The sequence below is a fragment of the Chrysemys picta genome, chromosome 11, assembly GCF_011386835.1.
Source record: "Chrysemys picta bellii isolate R12L10 chromosome 11, ASM1138683v2, whole genome shotgun sequence".
Taxonomy (NCBI): Eukaryota; Metazoa; Chordata; order Testudines; family Emydidae; genus Chrysemys; species Chrysemys picta.
This window is the reverse complement of record NC_088801.1, coordinates 1-17,104: the sequence shown is the minus strand read 5'-3', so window position 1 is coordinate 17,104 and position 17,104 is coordinate 1. Positions and strand designations below refer to the sequence as shown.

At 69.1% G+C, this 17,104-nt stretch overlaps 1 protein-coding gene across 1 annotated transcript; it reads right to left on the bottom strand.

Moving 5' to 3' along the window:
• Positions 1–4,004: 4,004 nt before the first annotated feature.
• On the bottom strand, positions 4,005–16,903 carry LOC101951329 (acid-sensing ion channel 4; the record flags this gene model as incomplete). Its single annotated transcript, XM_065562299.1, is given in 10 exon segments — positions 4,005–4,267; positions 6,862–6,966; positions 7,429–7,508; positions 8,496–8,587; positions 10,584–10,737; positions 11,102–11,158; positions 15,828–15,947; positions 15,950–15,986; positions 16,749–16,798; positions 16,801–16,903. Coding segments are annotated over 10 exon segments (912 nt in total), but the record flags the coding sequence as incomplete, so codon positions are not given.
• Between the last annotated feature and the right edge of the window lie 201 nt (positions 16,904–17,104).

Genomic DNA, 17,104 nt, shown 5'->3' with positions numbered 1-17,104 from the left:
TCCCACAGCTTGAATTCCGGAGGAAGGAAATAAAAACAGCTGACAAGAAAATGTTTCCTCTCTTCTGCCCTTTGGAGGCTCCCAGGGCGGAGCTACCGAACCGAAGCAGAGATCCCCGGGGTCAGCCTGCGTCAGCCCTAAAAGACAGTCAGCGCTGACCGAGGGTCACCTTTTGGACCCACCGACTGTCACTCAGTTGTGTGTAGACGCGCCCTGCTTTGACCTGGAACAAACTCTCTCATGGCTTTTTCCTAGTTAGTAAATCCTCAGTCAGTTACTATAGGGCTGGCTCCAGGCCCTGTCTCTGGGGTGTGATCTAGGTACAAATTGACCTGGGGCAAGTGGCTGATCTCGGAGATGGGGAGTAACCGGAATCGTTTGTGATCTTTGGTGCCTGGCAACCAGCGATCCCGAAGCAGCTTGCTGGGTGGCCGGCTGGACAGAGAGCCCACGGGGACTGTCTGTGACGCCGGTCAGACTGTTGCAGTGCTTCGGGTGTTCACACCTGTTACTGGGCAGGTGAAATCTGTGATGGACACTCCAGTTCGGGGCGTCTGCCTGGCCTCTTGACGCTCTGCTCTGTGGCTGGCACTCACGGTCCTGCGCCGCTCCAGACAGCGTGACAGTGGGCTCCCCCCACAGCCCGTCCAGTGCCTCCTCAGGGTGTGTGTGGGGGGCAGAATTGTGAGCGGGGGTGTCAGTGCTGCCCCTCGTCAGGGCCACGTGCGTGGTGTGTGTGTGTGTGTGTGTGTGATGGCAGCATGTTCACGTGGCAGGAGGACAATGGGGCTCACTCCTCCCTGCACGCGCTCGGGGCCCCCACTGAGCTCAGCACAAGGAGGGGCCCTGGCAGCCCCCCCCCCCCATTCCTTTGTCCAGGCAAACCCGGCTTGGCAGCCTGGGGGTCCCCCGGGGCACCGCTCAGGAGCCTGACACCCCCACACACACGCCCCAGGCTGGGCAGGGGCTGCTCTCCCGATGCGGGGGGGGGGCATTCTCTCCCACCCAGCTGGAGCCGGCTGCCCTAGGGTGGAGCGTGGGGCGGGGAACGGGCAGGGAGCTGCTGGCTCTGGGTGGGAGCGGCTGCAGCAGCAGGCAGCCTGCACATGGGGCAGGGCCCTGATGGGCGCTGGGGCATCGGTCTCTCCCTCGCCCCACGCTCTACGGGCGCCTGGCTCACCCCCCAGTGCCATCGGGGTGCTGCCCTCGCGGCCAGCCCAGCTCCGCGGCAGGACACCACGCGGCGCGCCCGGCTCGGGGTCTACTTGTGCCTCTTTATTACGGAGCAGTTTGTACATTTATAAAACGGGGACTCGCATCTCTGACATTCAGCAGAACAATGGGGTGACTGCGCCCCTCCCCCAGGACCTCACCCCTCACGGGCACCAGGGTTGTGTGCGTCTGTCTGTCCATCCGCCCCCAGTGACAGCCTGCGTCTCTCTGTTTGTCCCCCAGGGGCTGCATGCCTGTTGGCGTCTGTCTGTCTGTCCCCCAGGGACCGCGTGGCTGTGTGAGTGGCAGGGACATGTGGCCGGGCACACACCGGGGCTGTAGCATGGGGGAGCTCAGCCTCCTGTCCTGCTTGCCAGCTTGTTGTTCCCATGGGGGGGGGTCTGTCCCCCTGCACCCAGACACCCCCTTGCCAGGCCTGTGCCCAGCTCAGCTCTGACACAGCCAATCATGCGAGCGCTGGGTGCAGCCAGGAGCACAACACAGGCAGCCTGTGGCTGCCGGGCCCTGGGGCGTGGGCCGGCCGGGTGCCCACATGGGCACGTGGGTGTGTCTGAGTGCGCACCCCCTTGGGGGCACTCCTGAGAGGCCATTCCCAGGGCGCCCGGGGGCGCATTCCCTGAGCCCCAGGACTGTGCCGTGTGCAGGTTCATGGCACTGTGGGCCCACGAATCCAGGCTTCATGCAGGTCTGTCAGTGTGACCCTCGCACAGCCGGGTGCACAGCGCTGTGTGTGTGCGTCCCGGGGCGCCCGTTGCCCCGTGTCTGTCCGTCCAGCCCCCCAGGGAGCGCGGGGCCGTGCGCGTCTGTCCGTCCAGCCCCCCGGGGAGCGCGTGGCCGTGCGCGTCTGTCCGTCCAGCCCCCCGGGGAGCCCGTGGCCGTGCGCGTCTGTCCGTCCAGCCCCCCGGGGAGCCCGTGGCCGTGCGCGTCTGTCTGTCCAGCCCCCCGGGGAGCCCGTGGCCGTGCGCGTCTGTCTGTCCAGCCCCCCGGGGAGCCCGTGGCCGTGCGCGTCTGTCTGTCCAGCCCCCCGGGGAGCCCATGGCCGTGCAGACGCCGGGACGCGGCCTGAGGGGGTCCGGACGCTCCCAGGAGCTCAGTCTGTGGCCTGTTCTGAGCCCTGGGCTCATGGGGAGGGGGTCAAGAGTCTGCTTAAGGGGGGGCCCTTCCCCCATCACCGCCCCTCCCCTCCCCACTCCCTGCAGCTGGGGGTGGGGAAGGGAACACAGGCTGGGCCTGGGGCTGAACGCGAAGGTGCTGAAGGGCTAAGAGCCCCTGCAGGGGTAGGAAGGGGCCGTCCCTCCCTTGCCCAATGCTCACACGGCGACACCCCCCTCAGCCCCCAGCCACGTCCTGCTGCCGGCCCGTTACCCCGGGAGCAGAAACTGTAACTACAGCGCAAGGCGCGGGCCCCTCTCCCCCCGGCCAGGACCCTGCTGCTGCGGTGACCCCTCGGGGCTGGGTGCTGCCCCCTCACACCTGGTGCCCCCGAGGGGCTGTGCCCTGCCCACCCCACCCACCCAGCAGCACCCCAGGGCCCGGCTGGTGCAGGCAGTGGGAGCACCCCGGGGTGGGGGTTTGTCGGGTGACACAGGCAGCGGCTGGCAGTGTGGAGATCGGAGCTCAGGCCCGTCAGCCTGGGCTCTGCCGGTCGCTGCGATGGGGGGGGGGGCGCAGGGCTTGGGGCACAAACACACAGTGTGGGGTGGGGGCAGCAGCGCTCAGCACCCAGGGATGGGGCTGGGGGGGCAGGGGCTGGGAGGGGCTGTGGGGTGCTCTGGGGGGGGGCGGTGCCCACAGGCGGTGGCAGTGCCCAGCGAAGTGCAAAGGGGAAGTAGGTCAGGCTGGGCCCTGCCCCCCCCCACTACGGGCACCGGAGCAGGGCCTGAGACCCAGCTGTCCCCCTTCCCCCCCCCAACCCGGGCTCAAGGTGTTTTGGGCCCCATTCCCAGACAGCGTCAGAGCCTCTGACGGGACCGGCCCCTGACTCCCCCCCACACCCCGGTGGGCCCTGCAGGAGCCAGGCGGCCCGGGGTGGCCACAGGCCCAGGAGACGAGTGTTACATGGAAGCAGTGGTGGGGGCGGGTGCAGAGGGGCTGGGCGGGACACACCGATCCCCAGGGGGGCTACAAGGAATGGAGATGGGCCGGGATGCCCCGGAGGGGGCAGAAGTGAGGTCTGTGCGTGGGTGGGGCTACACCGGAGTGGAGGTGTGGGGAGCTCGGGGGGGGGGGGGGCTGCACCGAGATGGGGTGCAGGACGGGGCATGCGTGGGGGTAGTTTGGGGGCAGGGGGGTGCAGGGGGGGTTATGCAGCCGGCTGGTGCAGCCGGGTCAGGGGGCGCTTGCTGTGGGGAGGCTCTCTGGCGGCCCGAGGCTGTTCTGGGCGAGGCCCCTTCCCCGCAGGGTGGGAGCGACTGGGCTGCAGCCCCCCCGGGGGTGTGTACGGGGGGGGGGTGTTCACCCACACTGGGGGGAGGGTTCACCTCCACAGCCAAATGCAGCATTTACACGTGGTCCCTGCCCCCCCCCCCCCACATCCCCCAGTCCCCGCGCTGGGCCCGATCTCGGGCCGGGCTGTTTTCTGGCCGGTGCCGCGTCTGTCCAGTCTGGCTGCTCCCCGGGGCAGGGCCGCGCGGCTCGGCTCTGCGCCCTGTGCTTCGTGCTGGGCCGACCCTGGCGCTGGCTGGGCGTGGGGCTGCCGCGCTGGGCCAGTCCTGGGTCCGGGCGGGGGAGGCGAGCAGGCAGGGGTGTGGGGTCCAAAGCATCTACTGCCTCTCCGGGAGGCACCAGGCGTGGCTGACGGGCTGGGGGGGGCGGCTGGGGAGGGGAGGGGCCCGGTGCCCGTCGTGCCAGGCGCTGGCCCCGCTCTCCGTGCAGACTGTGGGGTCGTGGGGCCCGTCGCGTCCGTAGTGCTGAGCCCGGCCTAGCAGGCGAAGTCCTCGAAGATGCCCTGGTGGGCGTAGCGGTGGCGGTGGTTGGGAAGGATGCTGGTGCTGTAGGCGCCCTCGGCGTGTCGGCCCAGCGTCCCGCAGGGGCTCTGCAGGGGAAGGCAAAGTCAGCGCCGCAGCCAGGGCCCCCCCGCCCCCCAGGGAGCCAGGCCTGGTGTCCCCCCCTCGAGACCCCTCCCCGCCCACGAGGCCCGTGGGCCGGCTCTGCTGGGCCATACGTTTCCCCTCCCCCAGCCGACACCCGCCCCCTCTCCCAGGCGTTTCTGCGCCTCCTGCTGGCGAGGCCCTGCCCATCCCGAGAGCCCAGGCCGGGGCGAGGAGCCCAGTGCCATCCAGCCGCGGTCCAGGCCCCAGGTGGCTGTGTCAGGCCCTGGCTTCGCCACGTGTGTGTGGGGACGTGGTTACAGCCCAGGGCAGGGTCTGGCCAGGCCCCATCGCCTGCAGGGGCCAAACACCCCTCGCCACTAGCCTGGGCCTGGCTCCCCCTCGCTCCACCGGCTGGAGATTGAACGACCCCCCAGGGTCCCTGACTGCAGCCAGGCACTAGAAACACCAGCCCGTATGGAGCGACTCGGCCGGAGCTGTTTGTATCGGCCAGTAGCCCCCAGGGCCGGGAGCCCTCGCCCCGGCACCAGCCCCCAGGGCCAGGACCCCTCGCCCCGGCACCAGCCCCCAGGGCCGGGACCCCTCGCCCCGGCACCAGCCCCGTCCATCTCCCCTCGCGTGGGGGAACCAGTGCCGCTGTAACTCCTGTCCCAGAGGTATCGCAGCAGGACCACAATCCGGACATGACAAGGGACCTGCCGGACACCGGCCCTACCTGCCCAGCAGGGGGCAGCGCGGCCTGGTCACCGTGCTCCTGCTGTGACGGGGCGGCCACGGGCATCCCTCCGGGATAGTCAGCACCAGGCCCCACACATGCCGCTCACTAGGGCGGGGTTCAGGTCTGCCCCACACCGTGGGACCCTGGCGTGACTCTGCTGCCACGCACAGAGCTCCCCCGACCGACCCCAGAGCGACAGCGCAGCCGGCCCCAGAGCCTCCCGTCCGGTAGCTCAGGCTGGGGGGCGCCGGACGAGGCTGCTGCTGCCCACAGACTCCAGCCCCTGCGGGCAGGACAGCACCAGGCCCCCGGGCAGGCAGCCGGCCCCGGGCTGGTTCCCTGGGGCCCAGGAGGGGTCCCCGGGCCGTGCTGCTGGTCGCACAGACGCTAGCAATGAGCATTTCCAAGGAGGTTTAATCACTTCGATTTTTGCACTAGGAGGAAATTAAAGTAAATCCAGCGGGTGCTGAGCCAGCGCCGCTCTGACGGCCACAGCGGGCGAGTTCGCGACCTGGGCGAGCGCCGGCGCCTCACAGCAGCGTTTCCCAGCGTCATGTCACAGGGGTTCACTGCGCCCACGGCCCGGCCCCGGGGCCTGGGCTCCGGCCTAGCGCTGCTAACGCGCCCCAAACGCAGCTGCGGGGGCCGACGCCGTGGGCCAGTCTCGGGGCCGCAGGGCCCCCTTGTAACGAGCAGACACCTCGGCCAGCACTAGCGGGCACCTGCCCAGACAGCCGGGGCGACGGGCAGCGGCAGAGTGCAGCCGGTGCAGCCCCTGACCCGGGAGGTTCTTAGGAAGGGGTGGGCCAAGCCCCCGTCGGGGACAGGCTGGGGTTACTTGGGCCTAGCCCAGCACAGGGGCAGGACTACCTGGGCCTTTCCAGCCCAAAACCTCTATGGGCTGAGACAGGGTAAAACCCAGCGTGTCTGGGGAGCGGGACCCGCTGAACGACCTGCCAGGCCCAGCCCGACGGGGCCCGGGGGGGTGCACCCAGCCTGACGGGGGGGCCAGGGGCAGTGCCCAGCCCAATGGGGCCCCGGGGGGTGCACCCAGCCTGGTAGGGGGCCAGGGGCCGTGCCCAGCCCGACAGGGCCCCGGGGGGTGCACCCAGCCTGGTAGGGGGCCAGGGGCCATGCCCAGCCCGACAGGGCCCCGGGGGGTGCACCCAGCCTGACGGGGGGGCCAGGGGCAGTGCCCAGCCCAACGGGGCCCCGGGGGGTGCACCCAGCCTGGTAGGGGGCCAGGGGCCGTGCCCAGCCCGACAGGGCCCCGGGGGGGTGCACCCAGCCTGACGGGGGGGCCAGGGGCCGTGCCCAGCCCTACGGGGCCCGGGGGGGTGCACCCAGCCTGACGGGGGGGCCAGGGGCAGTGCCCAGCCCGACGGAGCCCGGGGGGGTGCACCCAGCCTGACGGGGGGGCTAGGGGCAGTGCCCAGCCCAATGGGGCCCCGGGGGGTGCACCCAGCCTGACGGGGGGGCCAGGGGCAGTGCCCAGCCCGACGGGGCCCCGGGGGGTGCACCCAGCCTGAGGGGGGGCCAGGGGCCGTGCCCAGCCCGACGGGGCCCCGGGGGGTGCACCTAGCCAGACGGAGGGCCCCGGGGCCGTGCCCAGCCTGGCAGTGAGCCTCCTCCGGGCAGGAACCCAGCAGCGTTGACCCCAGCCCCGCGGCGCAGGGACAAGGGGTGAGAACCGTCAGCGCCGCACTTACAACCCCCACCTTGTACTTAGACTCCTCCCCCACCCCCGCCCCGGGCGTCTCACTGGCCCGCCCCCTTCTCCCCCCCCACACACCCCAGGTGTCGCCGGCCGGGCCCCGTTCACCACGCCCGGGGGCTGCCGGCGGGGCCGGGGCCGAGTACCTGATCCTTGAGCTCCTCCAGCCCCAGCGTGGCGATGCTGCCCGATGGCTTCCTCAGGGGCGGCTTGGAGCGGCCCAGAACCCGGCTCACCTTGTCCCGGATCACCTGGGCAGGCGAGAGCGTGGGGGGGGGCTGCTCAGCGCACACGTGTACAGACACGCCCAGACACATGTGTATAGACACCCCAGACATGTACACATGCCCAGACACACGTGTACACACACACGCCCAGACACACACTCACACATACTCACTCAGGATGGCGGGTTGGCCCCTCCTCTGCCCAGCTCGGAGCTCCCCCCGCCAACTCTGCTCCCCCCCCCCCCCCCCGGCCACCTGCTCCTTCGCAGGGCGTGATGGGGCAGAGGGGAGGTGAGCCATGGGGAGAGCAGTGCACCCCCACCCCAGCTGGCAGAACACCAGGGGCCTGCAGGGGGCGGTGTGGAGCCCACACGCCGGGCCGAACCGTCCGGCAATGGGGGGCGAGAGACGGGTGCCCAGGGTCTGTGTGACCCCCCCCTGCCCCCGCCCCACACAGGCCTGGGAGCTGCCCGCGCTGCCGCTCACCTCATAGATATAGTCCAGGATCTCCAGGATGGTCAGGATACTGGCGCCGATGAACAGCCCCATCTGCCCCCCGATGTCCCCTGGCAGGAGAGAGGGAGCTGGTCACGGGGGATTGGGGGTTATGGGGGGAAGGGGCTGCCGGAGCCAGCCTGGCTCAGCCCTCTGCGCCCATCGGCCGGGACAGGCCCTGGGGGCAGGGCACTGCTGGGGGGCACCTGACTGACTCCCCAGAGCCACTGGTGCCAGGGGCGGGTAGGGGGAGGAGGGGAGAGCCATGGGGGGGCAGGAGGGAGAAGTGTGGGGGAGAGGGAGTCATGGGGGTTAGTGAGAGTGGGGGAGGGGGCAGTGGGAGGGTGTTGGGGAGCAGTGGGGGGAGGGGGAGCCATGGGGGGCTAGTGAGAGTGGGGGAGGGGGCAGGAGCAGGGGGCAGTGGCAGGGGGCAGTGGCAGGGTGTTGGCGAGCAGTATGGGGGAGCCGTAGGGGGGGCAGGAGGGGACAGTGGGGGGGGTGGGAGAGGAGTGGGGGGAGGGGTTATTACAGCCAGTCGAATGCTGCCCCATGTCCCTGCCTGGCGTCTGCCCCGCCCAGGGCACCCGAGGGCCGAGCGCCCCCGTCCCTCGGGTACCCGTTGTGCTGGGCGGCTGCTCTGCCCACGGCCAGGGCGTGTGCGGGGAACGGGACCCGTCCGTGCCCGCCCAGGGGGAGGTGAGAGGTTCCCTCGGGCTGTGTCCTGGGGCGACCGGGGGTAGGGGCGGGGGATGGCCCCTGGGCACCACAGACTGGGCGGGACGGCACTGGGGGTGGAGCAGCTCATGGGCATCCAGGGGTGGGGAGATGGGGCGGGGGCACCCCCGGATGGGCGGGGTGGCACGGGGGGTGCCCAGGGCCAGGGGGCCATGAGGGGCCAGGGGGGGATGGGGTGGGGGCACCCCCGGATGGGCGGGGTGGCACAGGGGGTGCCCAGGGACAGGGGGTACCAGGGACGGGGGGGATGGGGTGGGGGCACCCCCGGATGGGCGGGGTGGCGCGGGGGGTGCCCAGGGGGCACGAGGGCCCCAGCCACTCACCCAGCAGCCCCGCCAGCTCGTAGGCCTTCTTCTGCTCGATGGCCTCGTAGTTCAGCGCCTCGAAGAAAATGTCCAGCACCAGGAAGTTCTCTCTGTGGGCGGGACAAACGGGAGCAGGGGCTCGGCACGGGCACAGCAAGGGGGGGTCGGCGCGGGCACAACGTCGGGGCTCGGCACGGGCACAGCAACAGGGGGTCAGCGCGGGCACAGCGAGGGGGGCTTGGTGGCGGGCACAATGTCAGGGACAGCAGCGGGGGGGCTCAGCTTGGGCACTGTGGGAAGTTGTCGGGCCGTGGGGTGGGTGTGGGCCCAGGAGCACTGGGCACTATGGGGCTGGGTGCTGTAGGGCTGGGGGTGATGCTGGCTGGGGCACGGGGCACTAGGGGACTGAGGCAGGGGGATGCTGGGGGCAGCGGGTGCTGGGGGCAGGAGGGGTGCTGGGGGGCAGGGTGAAGGGGGCACTGTGGGGTAGCAGGTGCTGGGGGCAAGGAGGGGCGCTGGGGGCAGCAGGAACCGGGGGACACGAAGGTGCTATGGGGCAGGGGTAACAAGGGGCAGGGGCAGGTGGGCGCTGGGGGCAGTCGGTGCTGAGGGGTAGGGGCAGAGGAGAACTATGGGGTAGCAGCTGCTGGGGGCAGAGGTAGCGGAGGGCTGGGCAGGCAGGCGCTGTGGGGCTTGGGCAGGGGGGCGTTGTGGGGCAGGGGGGCACCGGGGGCGCTCACCGGATGTAGGTCTCGTTGCGGTGGTACTTGCGGGCGAGGTAGCGGAGGGCTGGGGCAGGCAGGCGCTGTGGGGCTGGGGAAGGGGGGCGCTATGGGGCAGGGGGGCGCTCACCGGATGTAGGTCTCGTTGCGGTGGTACTTGCGGGCGAGGTAGCGGGGGGCAGTGGCAGGGGGGTGCTGTGGGGCTGGGGCAGGGGGGCGCTGTGGGGCAGGGGGGCGCCGGGGGCGCTCACCGGATGTAGGTCTCGTTGCGGTGGTACTTGCGGGCGAGGTAGCGGGGGGCAGTGGCAGGGGGGTGCTGTGGGGCTGGGGCAGGGGGCGCTATGGGGCAGGGGGGCGCTCACCGGATGTAGGTCTCATTGCGGTGGTACTTGCGGGCGAGGTAGCGGAGGGCTGGGGCAGGCAGGCGCTGTGGGGCTGGGGCAGGGGGGCGCTATGGGTAGGGGGGCGCTCACCGGATGTAGGTCTCGTTGCGGTGGTACTTGCGGGCGAGGTAGCGGGGGGCAGTGGCAGGGGGGGTGCTGTGGGGCTGGGGCAGGGGGGCGCTATGGGGCAGGGGGGTGCTCACTGGATGTAGGTCTCGTTGCGGTGGTACTTGCGAGCGAGGTAGCGGGGGGCAGTGGCAGGGGGCGCTGTGGGGCTGGGGCAGGGGGGCACTGTGGGGCAGGGGGGCACCGGGAGGCGCTCACCGGATGTAGGTCTCATTGCGGTGGTACTTGCGGGCGAGGTAGCGGAGGGCTGGGGCAGGCAGGCGCTGTGGGGCTGGGGCAGGGGGGGCGCTATGGGGCAGGGGGGCGCTCACCGGATGTAGGTCTCGTTGCGGTGGTACTTGCGGGCGAGGTAGCGGGGGGCAGTGGCAGGGGGGTGCTGTGGGGCTGGGGCAGGGGGGCGCTGTGGGGCAGGGGGGCGCCGGGGGCGCTCACCGGATGTAGGTCTCGTTGCGGTGGTACTTGCGGGCGAGGTAGCGGGGGGCAGTGGCAGGGGGGTGCTGTGGGCTGGGGCAGGGGGGCGCTATGGGGCAGGGGGGCGCTCACCGGATGTAGGTCTCATTGCGGTGGTACTTGCGGGCGAGGTAGCGGAGGGCTGGGGCAGGCAGGCGCTGTGGGGCTGGGCAGGGGGGCGCTATGGGGTAGGGGGGCGCTCACCGGATGTAGGTCTCGTTGCGGTGGTACTTGCGGGCGAGGTAGCGGGGGGCAGTGGCAGGGGGTGCTGTGGGGCTGGGGCAGGGGGGCGCTATGGGGCAGGGGGGCGCTCACTGGATGTAGGTCTCGTTGCGGTGGTACTTGCGAGCGAGGTAGCGGGGGGCAGTGGCAGGGGGCGCTGTGGGGCTGGGGAGGGGGGCGCTGTGCGGTAGGGGGGCGCTCACCGGATGTAGGTCTCGTTGCGGTGGTACTTGTGGGCGAGGTACCGGGCCGAGCCCTTGCTGGGGATGCGCACCATGGAGATCTCCTTGTTGTAGCGCGTCAGGTTGCAGGGCGTGGGGCAGCTGCAGCGATCCTGGGAGTCCTCCACCGCCGCGTCTGCCCGGCACATGGCAGGGCAATGGGCCTCGGGCCCCACTCCCCCCAGCTCCCAGCCGCCCCCTCCCGCAGCCCCAAAGCCCCCAGCACACTGGGCAGGGCGGGCCCCACGGTCCCGCGCGGGGGGTGTTCTCCCCACCAGCCCCTCCCCCCGGAGCCCTGGGTGCCAGCTGCCCCTCCCCCTCCCTGCAGTGCCAGCTGCCCCTCCCCCGCCATGATGCCAGTCCCCCACCCTCTTTCCCGTGGTGCCAGCTGCCTCTCCCCCTCCCCGCAGTGCCAGCTGCCCCTCCCCCTCCCCGCGGCGTGGCCATTCCCTGCTGACCCTGGTGGTCCCGGGGGAGGCGCGATGCCGGGTGGCACCTACCGAGCGTCCGGTCGGCGCATTCGATATAGACATTGGGCGAGCAGATGGACTCGTTCCCTGGGAGAAGGAACCAGGTTAGAGATGCCCACGGATCCCTGCCAGCCCCGGCCTGCCCCAGAGCCGCTGCCAACCTCGGGTGCCTGGCTGCCCCACTACAGGGCACCCGCCTCGGCCCCCCAGGGCACCTGTTGGCCCCACAGCATCCCCTCCTCCCAGGGTGCCTCCCTTGGACCCAGGTGCCCCCTCCCCCTGGGGTGCCCTGCTCAGCCTTGGGGTCCCCCCCAGACCCGCAGCTCCTCCTCCTGCCAGGGTAAAAACCCCTCTTCCCCCCAGCACCCGCCACCGTCTCCCTTACGTGGGACGTGGCTGTCACGGACCCCCAGGATCGGGGCCACGGCCCCTGCGTGGGGACAGGCTCTGGGAGGCCCAGTCAGGGGCCAGGCCCCCCGTAGGGTCTCACACCTTCATCGCCTCCTGGGCTGGACCCCTGGGCCTGCAGCCCCCCTGCTCCCCCTGTGAGCTCCAGGCAGCAAGTCCCCCTGAGACAGACCCCGATGGAGACTTGTACCATCTTGGGGGGCAGCGCCCCCTCCGCCAGCGTCTGCAGGGACACGCAGCCAGCGCGGGCCGACAGGCAGCAGCGGGATGCTGAACCCACCAGCCGCATTTCGCAGTAAGTGACGCGCAGCAGCAGGACGAGGGGAGTGAAAGACACAGCAAGAAAATGGTGCGAAGCCACCGCCCGGAGCAGCACTCGCAGCCCTGGGCCTGGAGCGGGGGTTACGCGTGTGTGGAAACTCAACAAGGCGCATCTCATTGTGACGACGGGGGGGATGTTCTTAGTGTTTTCCATGAACAGTGTGTGTGCCTCAGTTTCCCTGTGTGCTGCGTGTGTAACGAGGGGTGGGAGGATCAGGTGTGACCTCGCCTAGCAGCTGAGACCCCAGACAACGGTCTGGAGATGGGGGACAAAGCGACTGGTGACCAGGAGGCCCAGCCCAGCTTGGCAGTCAGCCGGTTCTGGCCAGTGGGAGGACAATGGGCTGGCGAGAGAGGATCCCAGTGACCGGACCAGCCGGTTCCAGCCAGGGGTGAGAACAAAGGACTGGAGAGAGGAGGCCCAGGTGACCTATTTACCTGGGACTGCAGACAATGGACAGGGGAGGAGCCGTAGTGGAGATGATTTCGGCTGATCGGCTGGAAGGAGGGGGCGGCTGGACTGGGGAGAGCGGAGCCAGAGCCCCCCCGGAGGCTGGAGAGACCTAGATGTACTGGACTGAGGGTTGCTAGGCCCAAGGGCCTGCAGAGTTTCCTGTGCTGGGTTCAGACGCTCAATAAACCTCCTGTTTTATGCTGGCTGAGAGTCACTCCGGACCGTATGGAGCCAAGAGAGAGCACGAGTGACTTCTGGGTACCTCCTACAAGACAGGCCCAACAAAGAAAATAACAGAACACCACTAGCTGTCACCTTCAGCCCCCAACTAAAACCTCTCCAGCGCATCATCAGAGATCTACAACCTATCCTGAAAGATGATCCTTTATTCTCACAGATCTTGGGAGACAGACCTGTCCTCGCTTACAGACAACCCCCCAACCTAAAGCAAATACTCACCAGCAACCACACATCACTGAACAAAACCACTGACCCAGGAACCTATCCTTGTAACAAAGCTCGATGCCAACTCTGTCCACATATCTATTCAAGTGACATCATCATAGGACCTAATCACATCAGCCACACCATCAGGGGCTCGTTCACCTGCACATCTACCAATGTGATATATGCCATCATGTGCCAGCAATGCCCCTCTGCCATGTACATTGGCCAAACCGGACAGTCTCTATGCAAAAGAATTAATGGACACAAATCTGACATCAGGAATCATAATACTCAAAAACCAGTGGGAGAACACTTTAACCTGTCTGGTCATTCAATGTCAGACCTGCGGGTGGCTATATTACAACAGAAAAACTCAAAAACAGACTCCAACGAGAGACTGCTGAGCTAGAATTGATATGCAAACTAGACACAATCAACTCAGGATTGAATAAGGACTGGGAATGGCTGAGCCATTACAAACACTGAAATCTATCTCCCCTTGTAAGTATTCTCACACTTCTTATCAACCTGTCTGTACTGGGCTACCTTGATTATCACTTCAAAAGTTTTTTTTCTCTTACTTAATTGGCCTCTCAGAATTGGTAAGACAACTCCCACCTGTTCATGCTCTCTGTATGTGTGTATATATATCTCCTCAATATTTATTCCACTCTGTATGCATCCGAAGAAGTGGGCTGTAGTCCACGAAGCTTATGCTCTAATAAATGTGTTAGTCTCTAAGGTGCCACAAGTACTCCTGTTCTTTTTGCGGATACAGACTAACACGGCTGCTACTCTGAAACCTGTCACGAGTCCTGTGAGTCCGTGACACCAGGACCCTTCTGTCCTGCTCCCCTGTCGCTCTTCTCACTTGAGCCTCCGAGCCCAGACAGCAGCAGCACCAAGCCGGGGTGAAGGCAGGACAGCCAGAGAGACAGGCCCTGATCCTGGCTGGCCAGAGCAGTCCTAGGTCATCGTGGCATCCCCGCCTATGTCCTAGGGCTGGTGACTGGTGCGAGAGCCTCCCCTTCCCGTGCCCTTTGACACTGGAACCAGAGAACCCCCCCAACCCACCAAACAGCCTTCTGCGTCCCCAAGCCCACCCTTCTGCTTGCAATGTCCTAACCAGAAATGCCACTGCAATGAAGCAGGAATTGGCTGTAATATTTTCATGAAGCCTATGCGTGCCTCAGTTTCCCCTATGTGCTGCAGTGACCTCGGGGATAGAAAGGCCTGTCGCTCTCCGGGCCGGCTAACACAGGTGTGATGGGCTCTCAGCTGTCTGGGCCCTTAGGTCCCATAGCAGTGGAGCTCTGAGAAGACAATGGCAAATCCGACTGCCCAGACACGGACCCCAGCAACCAGCGACCCAGAGAGATCTGCACCCCCCCCCCACTGGGCAGGGGGCTGAGCCGCATCCCCCCGCTCGGCTCGGGATCAAAGGGCTGGGGGCGGGGCGGGGGGGAGTTAAATGCTGGCTGCCGAGGGCTCTGAGTGCACCTGCCTTGGGACAAAGGGAGGTTAGAGGGATGGGGCCCTGGACTGACCAGGATGGTCTCGGCTGTAACTTTCTGTTCTCTGGGCTCCCCAAGGCTCCCTGGGTGGTCCAGGTGACTAATAACCCGCCTTTCAGCTCGCGCTGGCTGTGAGTCCCTGCAGACGCTGGCAGAGGGGGCGCTGCCCCCCAAGCGGTACAAGTCTCCGTCGGGGTCTATCTCAGGGGGACTCGCTGCCTGGAGCTCATGGTGGGGGGCAGCAGGGGGGTTGCAGGCCCAGGGGTCCAGCCCCAGGAGGCGATGAAGCCACGTGGCTTCCCCTGCAGGTGTGAGACCCCTCGGGGGCCTGGCCCACTGATGGGGCCTCCAGAGCCTGTCCCCACCCTGGGGCTGTGGTCCCGATCCTGGGGGGTCCGTGACACCGGGCTCGACCAGACTGCCAGGAAACGGCACTGGGCACAGAGCAGAGGTGAGTGCGACAGGCAAACGTCCAGGGGTAGAGAGACTCACCTGGCACAGGATGGGGTGCGGGGTGGGGGGGTCTCACCGGCACAGGACGCGGGGTGGGGGGTCTCACCTGGCACAGGACGGAGGCAGGGGGCGGGTGGGGGTTCTCACCTGGCACAGGACAGGGGGCGGGATGAGGGGATCTCACCTGGCACAGGACGGGGGGGCGGGATGGGGGGTCTCACCTGGCACAGGACGGAGGCAGGGGGCGGGGTGGGGGGTCTCACCTGGCACAGGACAGGGGGGCGGGATGAGGGGGTCTCACGGCTCAGGACGGAGGCTGGGGGCGGGATGAGGGGATCTCACCTGGCACAGGACGGGGGGGCGGGATGAGGGGTTCTCACCTGGCACAGGACGGGGGGGCGGGATGAGGGGTTCTCACCTGGCACAGGACAGGGGGGCGGGATGAGGGGATCTCACCTGGCACAGGACGGAGGCAGGGGGCGGGATGGGGGGTCTCACCTGGCACAGGACGGGGGGGTGGGGTGGGGGGGTCTCACCTGGCACAGGACGGGGGGGCGGGATGAGGGGATCTCACCTGGCACAGGACGGAGGCAGGGGGCGGGATGGGGGGTCTCACCTGGCACAGGACGGGGGGTGGGGTGGGGGGGTCTCACCTGGCACAGGACGGGGGGGTGGGATGAGGGGTCTCACGGCTCAGGACGGAGGCTGGGGGCGGGGGGTGGGGGGTCTCACCTGGCACAGGACGGAGGCTGGGGGCGGGGTGGGGGGGTCTCACCTGGCACAGGACGGCGGGGCGGGGGGGGGTCTCACCTGGCACAGGACGGGGGGGGCGGGATGAGGGGATCTCACCTGGCACAGGACGGGGGGGCGGGATGAGGGGGTCTCACGGCTCAGGACGGAGGCTGGGGGCGGGGTGGGGGGTCTCACCTGGCACAGGACGGGGGGGGCGGGGTGGGGGGGGTCTCACCTGGCACAGGACGGGGGGGCGGGGGTGGGGGGTCTCACCTGGCACAGGACGGGGGGGCGGGGTGGGGGGGGTCTCACCTGGCACAGGACGGGGGGGGCGGGGTGGGGGGGTCTCACCTGGCACAGGACGGGGGGGCGGGGTGGGGGGGTCTCACCTGGCACAGGACGGGGGAGCGGGGTGGGGGGTTCTCACCTGGCATGTGCACCATGCGGCACTGACAGCTGCTCACCACAGCCTCCTTCTCGCACTGCAGGCGGCAGGCGGCGATGCTGTAGCCCTCGTAGCCCGGCAGGATCTGCTCCCGGGCACGCTGGCCCGGCAGTTCCCCCAGGGCTGGGGCAGGTAGGTGAGCTGCGGGCAGGAGGGGGCGGTGAGGGCAGGGGCAGCAAGCAGGCAGCCCCCCCCCAGGAGAGCACCCGCATGGGGCCGGGCGCAGGGACGCTCCTGGTGCCACCTTCGCCCTGGGACGGGGCGGCGCTAGGCTGGAGGGACCGGGGCCCATCGCCTGACACTGCTGGGCCGTGCTAGGAGAGCCAGAGCTGCAGGGGGATGTTACAGGCCCCCCCACCCCGGGGAGGGGAACCGCCCGCCGGCTTGGCCCCCCCACAGCCTCGGAGCTACCCAGGCCCCAGCACCTCACCCCCCCAGCCTGCTCCGCCCCTCCCAGCCAGCCCCGCCCCCTCAGCCAGCTCCACCCCCCAGCCAGCTCCACCCCCCAGCCAGCTCCACCCCCCAGCCTGCTCCCGCCCCTCCCAGCCCAGCCCCGCCCCTCAGCATGCTCCGCCCCCTCAGCCAGCTCCACCCCCCCAGCCAGCTCCACCTCCCAGCCAGCCCCGCCCCCTCAGCATGCTCCACCTCCTCAGCCAGCTCCACCCCCACTACACTTCACCTGCCCCACCTGGCCAGCTCTGCCCCCTCGGCCTCATCTAGCCAGCTCTGCCCACTGCCCTAGAGCCCCCCCGGCCAACTCTGCCTCCCCACCAGCCCCTCTGACCAACTCTGTCCCCCCTCGGCCCCACCTGGCCAGCTCCACCCCCCCCCAGAGCCTCACGTAGCTCTGCCCCCCTCTGACACCCCCCCCCCCAGCGCCCCGACGCCCTGGCCCAGCCTCACCCTCTGCTCCTGGCAGGACACGAAGGTCTGGAAGCCGGGGGAGACCCCGAGCCCAGCTGGTGGATGTAGGGCGGCTCGTCCTGGCTGTGGACCTGCACCCGGATCCCGGCCTCGAACGACGTCTCATCTGCGGGAGGCAGGGAAAGGCCGGAGGGTCAGCGCTGCAACAGGACCCCCCGGCTCCTGGCCCCGCACCGTGTCCTGGCCCCCAGCCTGGGACAGGCCCTCCGGCTCCTGGCCCCCAGCCCGGGACAGGCCCCCCGGCTCCTGGCCCCAGCCCAGGACAGGCCCCCCCGGCTCCTGGCCCCCAGCCCGGGAGAGACCCCCCAGTCTCTTGGCCCCCAGCCTGGGACAGG